We start from the raw sequence: 16,225 nt of genomic DNA on the forward strand, positions 1-16,225 counted from the left end.
AGGGAAGCTGCAAGACAATTTATAACAGCCTCTTCTTAGGTTTTCCACTTACACATGGAAAATCACGGGCTTTAATCAGTGGATGCATTGAGTTGGGTCACAAAAACCATGCTTTGAGATCCGATTCAAGGGAAAAATGAACTCCTAATTCCGGCCTCCCGTTTTCTTGGCAAGGGGTTCTGAGCTTAATTACAGGATCCAAGAGCAGGAGTCAACCCTTCAGGTAGAAGGCCCATGAGACTTCGAGCTCTAGCACCAGTAGAAATGGGAAAGGGAAGAGGAGGAAAAGAAGTTGGTCAGTTAGAGGGAGGCAGGAAAGAGAGGAAGGAAAAAGAATAAACAATCCAGCCAGATAATGGGAAGTGAGAGAGAGAGAGAGCGCGCCTCCCACAAACGATCCCTCCTGGGTTCTTGCTCGCTCCGGTTTCAGAAACTTTCCACATCGACCCTAGTGCGGCGCACCTGCCCCTCGAGGCTGGGCCGGGAGGGCTAGCCTGGGGCAGGCTGGGAATGCCTTTCCGCGAGAGCGGCCGCCCTGGCGGGGTGGTGGGGAGATAGCAGGGAGGAGTCACCCGGGCGTGAAACGGAAAGACTACATCTCCCAGGCCGCCATGCTTTCCAGCTGGAGTCTAGGGCGCTGACTGTTCCCCAGTTTCCGTAGGGAAGCGCCAGGCTACCGCAGCTATTGTGCGACGCGCTGCTGCCCTCCCCTTCCCGCTAGGGCGTCTATGGAGGAAGGCTACGTTTCATCGCCGCCCCGGCTTAACCCTTCCGGCGCTTAACAGGCCGGCAGGCCAGCTCTCTGGGACCAGGAAGAACTTTCGGGAGCCAGGGGACTCTGGTAACCCTAGGGTGCAAGTCAGACCGTTGAAGAAAGAGCCCGAGTGCCCTGGTTCGGTACGGGGGCTTCGCTGGGGCAGGGCGGAGGCGCTGGCTTTAAGAAGGGGGAGGGGACAGTGCAATCAGGGTTGCCCGCGGAGTTCGGCAAAGGAAATCTTCAGCTGGCTTGGCAGCAGGGAGCCGGGAGAGGCAGCTCCCACCCTCAGCGCTCACCCCCGCCTACACCTTGGGCGGGCCGAAGTGTCACGTTAGCAATTGCTCAGGAAGGATCCTGCCGAGCTGCAGTTTCTGCTGCCTGTCTGGGGAGCGATGCCTAAGCGGCATGCTGCTTGCTAGTCAGCACCCCGCCAGGATCCGACTGCGTTAGTTAGCCCTCCGGGTCACCTGAAGCAATCGCCAGGCCGCCCGCTTCCGGTACAGACCAGCCAGCTGTCTCCAGAAATCTCATCAGAACAGGTACCTGTCCTCCAAAGAGAGGGAGGCGACAGCTTCCTAACCGGGTCCCTCACTCGGTGCACCCCATCTACTCCCCGAACTGTGCCACTGATGCTCTTGGTCTTTGTGTCTTTCCTCTCTCCTTCCAACCCCCGCCATCAGAACCATGGGGCATCCTCCGCTGGAGTTCAGTGACTGCTACCTGGACAGCCCCGATTTCCGCGAGAGGCTCAAGTGTTATGAGCAGGAACTGGAGAGGACCAATAAATTCATCAAAGACGTAATCAAAGACGGCAACGCGCTTATCAGCGCAATGAGAAGTAAGTGGAAGGCTTCCATCAGCAGTTTCCTTGAGCGGGTGGCTCTGGCCTGCTCTTTCCACGCCTCAGGGGAAGGGAGGATTCAGGGTGATTCCCAGACCAGGTCTCTGAGGCTAGTGGGTTTCCAGACACTTTGGCAGCGGGGTCAGTAGAAGTGAAAGTTGGTGGCTACAACTAGAATTTGGGGCCTTTCTCTTTAGTGGCCTTGACCTTATAAGACAGAATCTGGCTGTCCCAGGGACCCTTTTGTTCTGCAACTATCCTTTCTCGACAGACTATTGTTCCGAAGGGACGGTCTGCTCGTACTATCAGACATGTTTAGTACCCATGTGTGGGGCAAAGGGACAGCCAAACTGACCAAGGAACTGTCCCAACACCTCCTAAAGTGTTGCAAATTCAGGCCAGTAGCTTGAGTCACGGTTGGTTTTGTTCCTGTCTGGTGCATGGTTGCTACAGATAAGAATGGGGGCAGTAAAAAACTTCCGATGGCAAGTTATTTTCTAAGGAAAGTACCTTTGCCCCAGTAATTTTTTTCTGTTTTTCTTTAGTTACTGAGCTGTGGTTTAAGTCAAGGTTGGTCTAAGTTCAGAGTTATTCAGTGACCTCACCTGCCACTGAATTCTGCTCGAGGGTGGAACAAAGACCTGCCTAGTCTCTGAAACAAGGAGCCCAGCCTCCAGGGGACTTAGCAGAGAACACAGGTTTGGAGTCAGTGGGCTGAAGGAGCCTTACCTAGGTGGGCTTTCCCAGTGTTCACAGCTGACAGCTGTGGGACCCTCCCCCCCCCACTGTGTGTGGAGTTTTTATTTCTGCTAGTTGGCAGAAGGCTTGGAGTCAGAGGAAGAAGAATAAACGTCACCGACAAGAGTGCAGGCAAACTAATCATTTGTGTCAAAGTATATACCCAGAAGAATGGAGGCTAGTGAATGGGTGGTCATAATTCATTTTTTTCTCTTCTTGGCTGAAAGATGGTTATGAAAAATAAAGGCAACATCACTGGTAGATATGCACTGTATGGCTTGTAACTTTGTTTTGAGGAGATTTATCCCCCAAACACTGTGTCTAGGTCAGTATGGGGACCGTCTTAAGACAGATGCAGCCAACCAAAAGCAGAGAGGAAGGCTTGAGAGCTGCAGTGCAGTGGTGGTGTTTGTGGTGCTGTTTATGGTGCCTCCTGGAGTCTGTGCTTTCCCCCACACCTGTTGTCTGCCCACTTTGGTCAGAATGTAAATTTTCCAAGTTCCTGCTGATCATTTGATTGACTTGGATCATTTAATGGTTTTGTCCTATTGTAGCCTAAACAAGAGTAGGTTCTTGGAAGCACCTGAAAGATTAGGGTTTTAAATTTATTTTTTATTTTTAACACCTTTATAGTGGTATGATTCCTGTACAGTAGACTACACATATTTCACATGTACAATTTGGTGAATTTTGATAGCTGTGTACACCAATGAAACCACCACCACAATCAAAATGTGAACGTTTCCATCACTCCAAGATTTGGGGGTTTTGATTGAAATGCAGATCCTTAGAGACTTAGAGGCCAGGCTCTGGGATGTGTCACACTTAATAGAGTTCATTGAGAGGGTTAAAGATATGCAGGTTGTGTCATACAAGTAGTTACAAAGGTGAGGATTCCTGAAAGGAAAAGGCCAGGGGATTGTTTGGATTTTCTTTTTATTTACTTGTTAGCCTACACTACTTGGTGTAGTATTCATAGTCAAATGAAGCTCATTTAACCTCTCCTGGAAAGGAGTGGCTTTGTGAAGTGGAGGGTAAGCTGAAAACTTTTGTGCTGAAAAATGACCAGCTAAGGCGTATAGGAGAGGTGATGGTTCCTAAGAAAAAATAAACCATTCAGTGAAACGTTTGAAGAAGAGCAAAAGTTTTCTGAGCTTGGGACAAGTTGCGGTTTTTATACTTTCCATCTTTTCTGAGACTGAAAGCAGCAGGAGTCAACAATGATGCAGGCCTAAACCTTTGTATAAGGGCAAAAGATCCAATGGATATTTTGGTTCAAGGGGCTGGTTGATATTTATGGTGGTTTTCTATTGCTGAGTATACGTAAAAGCCAAAAATAGGACAGTTAGTAAATAAAACCCAGCAGCTAACCCACACTCCATTTCTTTCCTTTAAGTTGCAGGAGGCAACTAGAGGCAAAGGCGGGATGTTTCCCACCAATTTGACCACAGTGATGTTTATACTCCCACGTTCCTTCCTCACACTGTTCTAGCTGGGCAACTTTTTGAGAAAATGTGGGATAGAAGCAAAACAAAGGTATTCTCTGGCTTTGTGTGAAGGAAAAAGGAAAAGAAACCACTGGAATGAGAGTTAGAAGACCTGGGTTGCAATCTTGGCTTCACCATCTTGGGAGAAGAAGGCATAAATCATTTACTTCATATGTAAAATGGGGGTTAATTATCCGCATCTCACAGAGTTGTTGTGATGCTCCAAGGAGTTAATGGATTATGAAACTGCTTTGTGAATGGAAATGGCTAAACATTATAAGTTGTTGATAATACAGCTTCAGATCAATAATATATCTGCTGGTGAGTGTGTGCTTTTTAGTGGGTTTCTGAAGGGAAATGCATAAGCAGAAGTAGTTGGAAATACATTTTTGCCGTCATCTTTTTGGAAAATGTCATTCCCTATGTTGGCATGTCTCAGCACCTAATTTTGTATACATGTGTTTGGATTCATTTTGTCATTTGGAGTCTGGCATTAGAAGTAAGGAAGAATGATGGGCACCTTTTTATTTAACTTGTGAAATTGACCATCAAGTAGAATGCCTAGTGTTTTTAGGAACCAGTGAAGCCTGAGGCATCATGCTATACAAAGCAGTTGCAGTTTTTGATAAAGTTATTAAGCCAGGTGGAACCTGATTTCCTGCCTGGGTCTGATTTTGTACAGAGCTCACGATAAGGTTTTAGTCACAGCTGTGTGTGTGGTGATTAATTTATTACATGTAAGTCCTGTTTGAATATTTAGATTTTCTTAGATCTGTGCTCATATGTGATCGATGCTATGAGTGACATTCAATGTCTTCCTTGGAGAAGTGGTCGATTTCCCTCCACCCTTAAGTGTGATCTACCCATAACTGTTGGAGTACAAGATGCTGATTATAACTTAAACTAATGAAAAATAAAAACGCTGGCAACCTGGGAGGAGGGCATAGCTCAGTGTTAGAATATGTGCTTAGCATGCACGAGGTTCTGGGTTCAATTCCCAGTACCTCCATCAATAAATAAATAAACCTAATTACCTTCCCCCCCAAAACAAAACAAAACAAAACAAAACAAGAAAACACAGGCACCGTGCAAAGTGAATACATTGCCCACTTTTCTGTTTGTTCTTTGTCTTTATGTTGGCAATTTTGGTCCCTGATGGTGTTTGAATTTTTCTACACACTTAGGCTGGATATGATTTAGAAAAAATGATGTAGCCCCTGCTTATAGCCCAATATAACATGTTACACCTAACAAATGATATATATATTTTCAGTGAACATATGTCATTCTTTCCATAAATACTTGCGCACCTACTAAAGTCAAGCCCTTGTTCTCAGGGCTGTCACACATGTGACAGAATAAGCCCCAGGTGGATTCTGCCCTTAAGGGGTTCCCAGACTATTAGAGGAGATAAGACATGCATAGAGATCACTGTCATATAAAATAGTAGATATGGGTCAGAGCCATAGAGTGCGGCAGGTGGATACCATGGTATGTGACATTAGAGGGAGAGCTCATTTCCATGTGGAAGGAGAAGGAAAAGAAAGCAAAGGAGGAAGCAGCACTGTGACTGGGCAGAATTAATAACACTTCCCACTTGTTTAGCTCTTCCTATATGCCAGGAGTTAAAATCTTGTAATAGTTTTATTAGGCAAGGCTTCTTATTCTCATTTTATAGATGAGAAAACTAAAGTTCAGAAATGTTTAGTAACTTTCTCAACGAATAAGGGCAAGAGACTGTATTAGATTCCAGACCAGACTCTAAAGGCCCTGCTTATTTTACCATATGGCACTGTATTCAGGACTGGGCGTTTCATGTAGTAGGAATGACCCAGAGAATGTAAAGGGATAGCAAATAATTCAAGTCATCTGGAATATAGGATGCAGGAAGAGAAGTGTGGGAGATGAGGTTGGAATGGAAGGTTGAGGTCTTGACCGTGCTGGACCTGTTAAGTACTTTACTTTAGACTTTTTTTTCTAGATAGTGTTAAAAACGTTTTTGGTGGGAAAGAGGCATGATCTGAGCTGGGTTTTAGGAAAATGCATTGGGGAGTGATGTGTAAGCTGTTAGAATCCTACACAAATATTCATGACTTTCCAGCAGTTTACTAGCAAGTTTACATTTTCTTTGATATAGCTCAGGAGTCAGCAGATCTCTTCTGTGAAGGGCAATATTTTAGGCTTTGAGGGCCATGCAGTCTCTGTGGCAATTATTTAACTGCCATTGTTGCAAGAAAGCAGTCATAGATAATACGTACATGGCATGAGAGTGGCTGTATTCTTATGAGACTTTATTCATTGACATTGAAAAGTGAATTTTGCAGAATTTTCATGTGTCACAAAATAGTATTCTTTATTTGAATATTTTCAACTGCTTAAACATATAAAAACCATTCTCAGCTCAGCTGAGGGAGGGCATACAAAAATGGGTATGGGTTGGGTTTTATTCACTGGTCGTACGTAGTTTGTAAACCTCTGATATTACTAGTTAACCTAAATTGATTTTTACTGGTAAGGCAGTGATTATCGTTATTGGTAAAAACATAATACCATATATCACATTTTCCATCAACTAGTTTACTATGGTGTGCTGTTAATTATGCCTGCTCTGGATTCAGGGTTTGCAGACTCATAGGCTGTCAGAGGCCAAGGAGAAAACAGATAAGTATGAAGATGTTGGAAGTGAGTTACCAGAGTTAGAGTGATTGGGGTAAAATATGGCAGACTCATGCCATTTAAAAGACCTTTACTTAAAAATTGTTTTTTTCTTAAGGGGGAGGTAATTAGGTTTATTTGTTTGTTTGTTTGTTTGTTTATTTTAATGGAGGTACTGGGGATTGAACCCAGGACCTCGTGCATGCTAAGTACATGCTCAATCACTGAGCTGAGCTATACCCTTGCCCAAAAAGCCTTTACTTTTTTTAAAAAATGTGGTAGCTAAATAAAATATATTCACAGCTTAGGTTCAATTAAGTTATAACTCCTGAGCTAGGTGATCTACTTCTAATAGGCTAGGAGTCTTGGACTCAAATGGGCTAGGAAAATGGAAGATGATAGTTTCCAGGTAGAGGTTTCTCTGGAGAAGCACTACTAGACACTGTTTACAAATGAGCAGAAGCAGAATGATGGTATAATGGGAACAAAAACCTAGACATGATGTCTAGATACCTGGGTATGGTGCTGGTTCTGCTACTAATGGGGTCTGTGACCTTGGTAAGTCATTTTGCTGGGGCTCTAGGTCTGCAGCTTTACAAAGGTGAGCTTGGGTAGGGGATCTATAAGCCCACTTTGAGCTCTAACATTCCATGACTTTATTTTTTTTTTGCATTGTATATTATAGTTTAATCATTTAGGAAAGGAATGACCCACCCAATTATAGGATCTTATTTTATGCCTGCATACATTTTCACATTATTTTAGTGGACATGACAGTTCTTAGTTAAATGTAAAAAAATTAAACAAAAAATTTAAATAGCCTTTTAAAAACCGTGGATAGCATACTTATATATGTATGTATGTTTGTATATATAAAACAGATGTCAGAAAAAAGAATTATATCATTAAGCCCACACATATACATGTACAACCACAAATATGTAGGGTGTCTTGGACTAATGAAAACTTATACTTTAAAAGAATACAAAAATGTCACTTTCTTACATTCTGTACTTTTCAAGACAAGAGTTTTAGATGTTTACATTAAGGTGACCTTTTGAGGTGCCTGTTCAGCTCTTGCTTTGGCAACTGGGGTACATATCTGGTAAGTAATTGCTTTCCTGAAATCATGGGTCAGTTTCATCTTTGACACAAATTTGATACTGAATACACTTAGTGGAGCTTTGCACACAGAGAACCTAGTTGAGTGCTAGTTCCAACTCTGCCACCAGCTAGTTGTATGACGCTAAGTAAGACTTTAATTGCATGAACCCGAGTTTTGCCATTTCTAAAACTAGAGGTTTCATCAGTGATCTTTGGGGTTCCTTCTAGCTTTCTCATTCTCTGGTTCCTGGCTGCCACTGTCTTGCACAAATAGTCAAGCAACCTAAATTGACTCATAAACTTTAGAGCCAATTCATCTTTACTCTGGGAGAGTGGGAGAGTGGAAAATCTAACTGATATGTCCAGTGTGAGTGAATGATTTGAATCATGCTAGCCCATCTGATTATCCTCTTGACGAATGGTTCTTGAGAGGTGCCAATCTGATGCCCTTCAGTTCTTCCTGAATAGCTCTATAATGAGGGAGACCGAAGCTTTTAATCTCTTTGGAGTGGGTGTAGTACCATGGTGTGCAGGGAAGAGTTGGTGATGTAATATACATTCTCAGCAGATATCCTATCATTATCCAGGTGATATTTAATCAGTGCCTTGGGGCATATGGAGTTATAGTTGGCTCTCTGTATCTGGTGGGTTCTGCATGTGTGGATTCAACCAACCAACTGGGGATCAAAAAAAACTCCAGAAAATTCCCAAACGTAAAACTTGAATTTGCCATGTGTTGGCAACTATTTACATATCATTTACATTGTATATACAACTATTTACATAACATTTACATTATATTAGGTATTATAAGTAATGAGAGGATGTGTGTAGGTTATATGCAAATGCTACACCATTTTATATAAGGGACTTTAGCATCTGTGGATTTTGGTATCTGCAGGGGTCCTGGAACTAAACCCCAACAAATAATGAGGGACAACTGTATTTTAGATGTTCTCTAGAGTAGCTCAGATCAATGCAATGAGTATGTCGTATGGTAGTAGATATGAAGCAGTGTCAAATGGAATTTGATAAAGGCAATATTGCCATATTGCCATGTTCATTGAAAGTCCTCAGAAGACCAGATTAGAAGATTCCAAAGTAGCTGGACTGGAGTGCTGTGCTATGGGGACTAGGGTGGAAAAGTGAGCCAAACCAGCCTTTCAGAGCAACCATTTATAAGAAGCTGAGTTTTTTTTTTCTTTTTATGATGAATGGTATTGAGGTGGGATAGGGAAGATTGTGGCTTAATCTGCTTTAAAAAAAGTTTTTCAGAGTTAAGAGTGATGAAGGAAATATACTTTTCAGCTTCATTTTTATAGCCTCATTTTTTAAAGCATAGCCAAAAATTTTTCTTTAATCTGGTATTTGTTTCTCTAACCAGTTCCTACAGAAATTTCCTAAAACCCAATGATGATCTGGAAGGATACATGTTTTTCCAGGGGAGTACCCTGGAAATCTTGAACTGATTTTTTTTCTAGTAGAGTAGCGGGCCCTCATGATGCTTTTTTGGGCTTGCATCAAGTGCTAAAGCCTTACACAATGTAAAGGCAATTCAATTTAACTCAACAAGATTTACTAATCACCTGCTATGTGTCAGGCAACTGGGAAACTGAGACTAGAATGGTGAATAAGACTACTGTGGGGTCTGCCCTCTTGGAGCATACATTAAATATCTGAGTACCCACCTACATAATTTAATTACAGTTGTGAGAGGACTTATGAAGAATGATGTATATTCTATCACATGTTACAAACTGGGTCTTTGTGGTGGAGGGATGAGCTAGACAATGGGGATGCAACTCTCCATAGTAAAAATAATAAACTGAGGAGGAATAGCTAAGTCAAAGCTATCTGTTTTACTACCTTATAGTTAATGATCCTGGTAATGAGCAAGACTGTTTAAGTGAATGGAGAGTTTGTCAGAAACAGGGTGCAGTGTATCTCATGGGGTCTTCAGGGAAAACCTAAAGTACCTACTGCCTCCTTTTTCTTTCATAAGTATATTAAAATGTTCTTTTTTGGGGGGTAAGTAACACATGAACATGATACAAAATTCAAAAGGTACAAAAGGGTAAACTTTTTCCCTCCTGTGCCCCAGATCCCCAGTTCCTTACCCTAGAGGCAGCAACCGGCAACTGTTTGTATACCCTTTAAAAATATTTTTCCTGGTGCTTCTTTCAACTTCTGATTCCTCAGGAACGTGTTCATTGTAGGCAAATTCCAAACCACACTGGGGCAAGATTTCTTTAAGACTGTACTTGCAGGGAATGGAAGATTAAAGACCTCATAAAATCAACTCCTCCATAAAAGCAAGAAGGACGCTGCCAGAAATTGTCTAAATTGACTTTCTCAGAACTCTGAATTAATCAAAAGGCTTGCAACAACCTGAAGAATGTTTATTGATGGAAACATGTTGAACCTCCATAGCAGTAGGTTTTGTGGTGTTTTAACTTACCCTGCCTCCCATTCCCTTCACCAGAGCTTTGTGGTAGCCTTGAAAACCAATAGCCTTAAAACCATAGTAGCTGTGGAAGCCAGTAGACTTTGAGCACCTGGTTGGGGGTGGGGGGTAGGAGGTTGGGAGACTTGGCTTGTAGTTGCTCAGAAACTCACATACCTAGAGTTTTGTCACTATTTAACCTATCTCAAAGCTACCTAGAAAAGCCTCATTCACATGGCTTCACATTATTTCACCTGACTTAGAGCTAGCTCAGTGGGAAAATTTCCATCCTCAAGATGTTTTAACATCGCAGCTGCATTAGATTGACTGAGACCAGACAGGGAAAGCAAAACCCTGGCCAAAAACATGAACAGGGAATGAAATATTCATGGGGGCACTTTGAAAAGCTCTGACATATTGCTGGGGATCTAGAAGAACATGTGCATGCCCAGGGATGTGCATGTGTCTAGAAAAGACCTGAGAGGGCCCCAATTTCTCTCCTATGGCTGAACGTGAGGCAGAGTTGTAAACTACGTGTCTGAGTGTTGAAGGAATGCCTCAATGTGCACACAGAGCCCCTTGGAAAAAGTTGGAAGACTTAATGGTTCGAGGCTTTTAAAGAGATCTCTGAACAATTATTAGCTGGCTACTAAACTAACCAAACAGAGACTTCAGGAGCCACACACTTCAGGGAGTACAAACATTACAGAATTCGTCTAAGAAATATACTAAACAAACAAACAGCAGCAAAAACAATGACAAAAACAACAATAGCAAAATCTTGGGGTTAGGATTTGATTTCCAGAAGTACTACAATACATTGTCTAAAATGTCCAGTTTTCTACAAAAAAAAAAATGATCAGACATACAGAGAAATAGAAAAGTATGGTCTCTTCACAGGAAAAAAGCTGTCACTAGAAGCTGTCCCTGATGGGGCCTAAATGTTATAGTTTAGACAAAGATTAAATCAGCTAATATAAATATATTCACAGAACTAAAGGAAACTGTGTCTAAAGATTTAAAGGTAACATTGAGAACACTTTTTCACTAAAGAGACAATATAAAGATGAACCAGATAGAAGTTCTAGAGTTGAAAAATAAAATAACTGAAATGGAAAATCTATTAGAGAGGTTTAACAGCAGATTTGAACTAGCAGAAGAAAGAGTCATAGAACTTGAAGATAATCCAATCTGAGCAAAAAAGGCAAAAAAAAAAAAAAAAAAAAAGAAGAAAAAGAACAGAGCCCAGAAACTGTGCAACACCTTCAAGTGTATCAACATATGTATAATGAAAGTCCCAGAAGGAGAAGATAGTATAAAGTAAAAAGAATATTTGAAGAAGTAATGGCTATAAACTCCCCAAATTTGATGAACAACACTAACCTCCAGATCCAAGAAGCTCAAAAACTTCAAGTAGGATAAACTCAAGAAGATCCATACCTAGATAAATTATAGTCAAATTGATGAAAACCAAGGCAGAGAATTTTGAAAGAATCAAGAGAAAAATAACTCATCAGGGAACACGAGTCTCAATAGCTAAAGAGCTGACTTTTCATCACAAACCATTCAGACTAGAAGGCAGTGGGCTGACATACTCAAAAGTGCTGAAAGAGAAAGAATGTCAGCCAAGAATTCTTTATTCATCAAAACTTCTTCAAAAGCGAGGGATAATTAAGACATTTTCAGATAAACAAAACAAAAACTGAGAATTTGTCATCTGCACAAAATATTAAGAGCACCAGTAAATGTACCTAAATGGGTATATATAAAAGACAGAAGTACTGTATTATTTTTTGGTAACCCTTTTCTGCCCTATCTGGTTTAAATGACAACTGCATTGTGCAATAGTTTTATTTTATTTATTTATTTATTTATTTATTTATTTATTTATTTATTTATTTTTAAACATTTTTTTTTGATTTATAATCATTTTATAATGTGTCAAATTGCAGTGTAGAGCACAATTTTTCAGCTATACATGAACATATATATATATTCATTGTCACATTTTTTCCTCTGTGAGCTACCATAAGATCTTGTATATATTTCTCTGTGCTATACAGTATAATCTTGTTTATCTATTCTACAATTCTGAAATCCCAGTCTATCTCTTCCCACCCCCCCACCCCCTTGGCAACCACAAGTTTGTATTCTATGTCTGTGAGTCTATTTCTGTTTTGTATTTATGCTTTTTGTTTTTTAGATTCCACATATGAGTGATCTCATATGGTATTTTTCTTTCTTTCTGGCTTACTTCACTTAGAATGACATTCTCCAGGCGTATCCATGTTGCTGCAAATGGCATTATGTTGTCAGGTTTTATGGCTGAGTAGTATTCCATTGTATAAATACACCACCACTTCTTTATCCAGTCATCTGTTGGACATTTAGGCTGTTTCCATGTCTTGGCTATTGTAAATAATGCTGCTATGAACATTGGGGTGCAGGTGTCATCCTGAAGTAGGGTTCCTTCTGGATATATGCCCAGGAGCGGGATTTCTGGGTCATATGGTGAGTCTATTCCTAGTCTTTTGAGGAATCTCCATACTGTTTTCCACAGTGGCTGCACCAAACTGCATTCCCACCAGCAGTGAAGGAGGGTTCCCTTTTCTCCACACAGAGTGGCAAAACTGATGGGATGCAGCAAAAGCAGTACTTAGGGGAACATTTATAAATTAAAACACCTACATTAGCAAAGAAGAAAGATCACAATTCAATAACCTAACCTTACACATGAAGAATCTAGAAAACAAAGAACAAACAAATCCTAAAGCAGGTTGAAGGAGAGAAATGATAAAATTAGAGTGGAGCTAAATAGCATAAAGAACAGGATATTTAAAATAGAGAAAATTAAAAAAATCAAGAGTTGGTTTTTAAAAATAATGAGATTGAGAAAGCACTGAGGCTGCCAAAGACAAAAGAGAAAAGGCTCCAGTTATTAAAAGCATGAATTAAGGAGGGGGCACTAATACCAAACTTAAAAAATAAAGAAAGAATAAATGGGAATACTATGAATAACTGTATGTTGATAAATTATATAATTTAGATGAAATGGACAAATTTATAGAAAGACACAAACTACCAAAATTGACTCTACAGTAAATGGAAAGTCTGTGTAGACCTAACAAATAAAGGCATTGAATTACTAATCAAAATATTAACCACAAAGAAAAGCCCAGGCCCAGATGGCTTCCCTGGTGATTCTTCCAACCATTTAAAGAAAAATTAATAGCCATCCTTCTCAAATTTCCAAAAATTAGAAAAGAAAACTTAACACATTCTCTGAGACCAAAGGCATCACAAGTAAACTATAGACCAAATTTCCTTACGAATATAGATGCAAAAGTCCTCAACAAAATACTAGCAAACCAAATACAGAAGTATAAAAAGTATTATGCACCATAACCAAGTGGAATTAAATCCAGAAATGCAAAGTTAATTTAACATCTGAAAATCTGTCAATGTAATAGTGAAATACACCAAATAATTAGAATAAGGGGAAAAACATTATCTCAATAGATGCAGATATTTTTAAAAGGCCACTACTTTGTTATACTAAAAACATGTAATTAGGTATATCAGGTTAATGGTTGTCTAGGGCTGGGGAAGAGGTTTGGGATGTGTTGTGACTATTAATGGGTGAAAGATTTCTTTTTGGGGTTGTGAAGTTTTTCTGAAATTAGATTGTGATGATAGTACTCTGTGAGTATACCAAAAACTACTTAACTATACAATTTAATAAGTTAATTTTATATGTGAATTATATCTCAAAGACTTTTTGTTTTAAAAGATTATACACTTGGAGAAACAAAGGTGCTTGGCTTATATACCTGCATCTCCCTTTGGCTCTTCCTTATAGAACAATTGAACTGGAAGGTTGTTTAGAAAGCCTCACATCCACACTGTTGGGTTTATATCCAGGGAAAAGGAAGCTGAGAGAGAACTGACTCTCCCAGGGACCTAGAGCTACAGTGAATTGGGACCAGAATCAGATTTTCTGGTTTCCCATTCCAAGGCTCTTTCTGTACTCTAGAGCAGGTACCTTGCATTAACACTGTTTGGATCATCTTTATTGGGGCTGGGGGTGCTTTTGTTTAAAGTGACCCAGTTGGCAGTGAAGAACTATGCTAGTGGAAAGTTTCCTTTCATTCTCTTTCCCCCATTATCATAGCTGGGATCAGGTGGTTTCCCTGTTGAGCAATCTAGCTCCAATTTAATTGGGGCCTGGTTGTGTTTTCTTTCCTTTGTCACAGAATTACATCTTGGTGGCGTGCCACTTGTCCTCTTTGTTTCTCTCTCCAAGACCCTACACCAGCTGGTTGGGTAGTTCCAGAGACCTCCCCTCTTCTCTGCTCATCTGTTGACTTCTTACGGCAAGTGCAGCTGCTTTTCATGTAGTGGATAGTGTATATTGGGAAATGTGTGGCGTTACTAAAGGGTGACAAAATCCTCCCCCATATTATTTTTATCAAGACAGTGTGGAATTTCTCACAAGTGGCAAGCAGTAGGCCCAGTACCATATTAGGAACTTCAAGGCAGTTCTTTGTGAAAGGTTTTCATTAAGGATTTCCCAGAAGCAGGAGGGCCACATTGCAGCTTCCAACTCTCTTAACAGAGCCAGACTCTCGTGGAAAAGCCTTTCCCTGTGATTGGAAAAATCTGTATTATGCATGTGGCCATTGACAGCTGCAGACTAATCTTGAATTCATCCATCCTGAATTCATTAGGTGGGGGAAGGAGGGTGGGTTTCAAGGTATTTTATAGCTGCCCCTTACAACTTTTGCTTAGCACAGGAGAAAACACTGAAAAGAGAGTTCTGAAGAGAAGATCTCTGTACCATCATCACCATGCCATGGGAAATATTGATATCTTTCCATTTTTGATTTATGGAGTCATTTGTCTTCCAGAATCCATACCCAGTGTTTCAGGGTTTATGGAAGTGATGAGTTTGTGATGGTACTAAATGGGAAAGCAGAGGGTACTGGTGTGTTAATTGGGTAACAGCTCAGCCAGGGTCTGTGTGGCTGCACTAGTAGAATGGGAGGGGAAGGCCAGCTGGGGTTTCCTGGCATTTTGTTTGCATTTTCTTTGTGAAAATCAGATGCTATTTAACGGTTCCTTTTTCTTTTTGATTAATAGGCAGTATCTTGCTTAAAATGGACTCAGAGTTCTAAGGGCCCTTAAGAGAAATTTTGTTTAATGCTTTAATATTTCAGATGAGGAAACAAACCTAAGAGGAGATATTCCTTGTCCGAGGTCACTGAGCCAGTTAATCACAGAGTCAGTCTGGGGACCCAATAATCAGTCCATTCTTGGGCTCTGTGCAGTGTCACTGGGCCTTATGAAAGCAGTCTCTACCTTTCATTGACCTCTTTTTGCTGAGTCTATGATTGTTTTCAGCATCACTTTCAGCTTTTGAAAGAAGATTATTGTTTTCACTGCCTGTTGCCAAGAATGCACCTCCAGTGTTTGTCTGAAGGCAGCTAAGGGGTTCACAGACCTGCAGGAATAGAGTCAAGGAAGGTCAGGTAATACTTTTTCTGGTTGTCCATGGCCTAGTAGGAACTTGATGAAATAGAAGATCAAGAGACAGACCTCCTTGAGGGGAGGGTATAGCTCAAGTGGTAGAGTGCATGCTTAGTATACACAAGGTCCTGGGTTCATTCCCCAGTACTTCCTCTAAAAATAATTAAGTAAACTTTACTACCCCCTCCACAAAAAATTTAAAAAAAAAAGAGACAGACCTTCTCTAATAGAACCCCTACCCCAAGATGTATGGAATTTAGATAATCCAATTATGAATGAGGAGGAAACAGCTCAAATCCCAACTGAGTTGGGATATAGGGTTGTTTATATTTGCTCTGGGTAGCAGCAAAGCTGGGATCTGTGAATGTGATCTCACTCAGGTTCTCCAGTGACCTGGATGTGGACACAGATACAGATACCAATATTAACTAACATTTGCAGAGCACTTTATAATATACAAGGCACTTTCACATACATGATGTAACTTAACCTGGGAAGAAAAGTGTTATTATCTCCATTTTACAGACGAGGAAACCAAGGCTTACAGGGTTTTAGTACTTTCACGCTGCTGATCAGGAGTAGAGCTCAGACTTAGATTTTCTGAGTATTTCCACTGTTACACGTGGATTTTCTTCCCATCAGTGATGAAAGAGAATATAAGTGCTGTTCCAAGG

General features: G+C 40.7%; 1 protein-coding gene across 3 annotated transcripts in view; it reads left to right on the forward strand.

The window, feature by feature from the left end:
- The first annotated feature begins 603 nt into the window (after nt 1-603).
- The window catches only part of OPHN1 (oligophrenin 1), a 586,519-nt gene continuing 570,897 nt past the window's right edge, over nt 604-16,225 (forward strand). For 2 of the 3 annotated variants that reach the window (XM_010973647.3, XM_045509198.2), the window contains exons 1-2: nt 904-1,296; nt 1,438-1,595. In XM_010973647.3, the coding sequence (XP_010971949.1) occupies nt 1,442-1,595 (154 nt within the window). In that variant the 5' untranslated portion in view covers nt 904-1,296; nt 1,438-1,441. The other variant, XM_010973648.3, reaches the window with a different exon arrangement.

The sequence above is a fragment of the Camelus bactrianus genome, chromosome X, assembly GCF_048773025.1.
Source record: "Camelus bactrianus isolate YW-2024 breed Bactrian camel chromosome X, ASM4877302v1, whole genome shotgun sequence".
NCBI lineage: Eukaryota > Metazoa > Chordata > Mammalia > Artiodactyla > Camelidae > Camelus > Camelus bactrianus.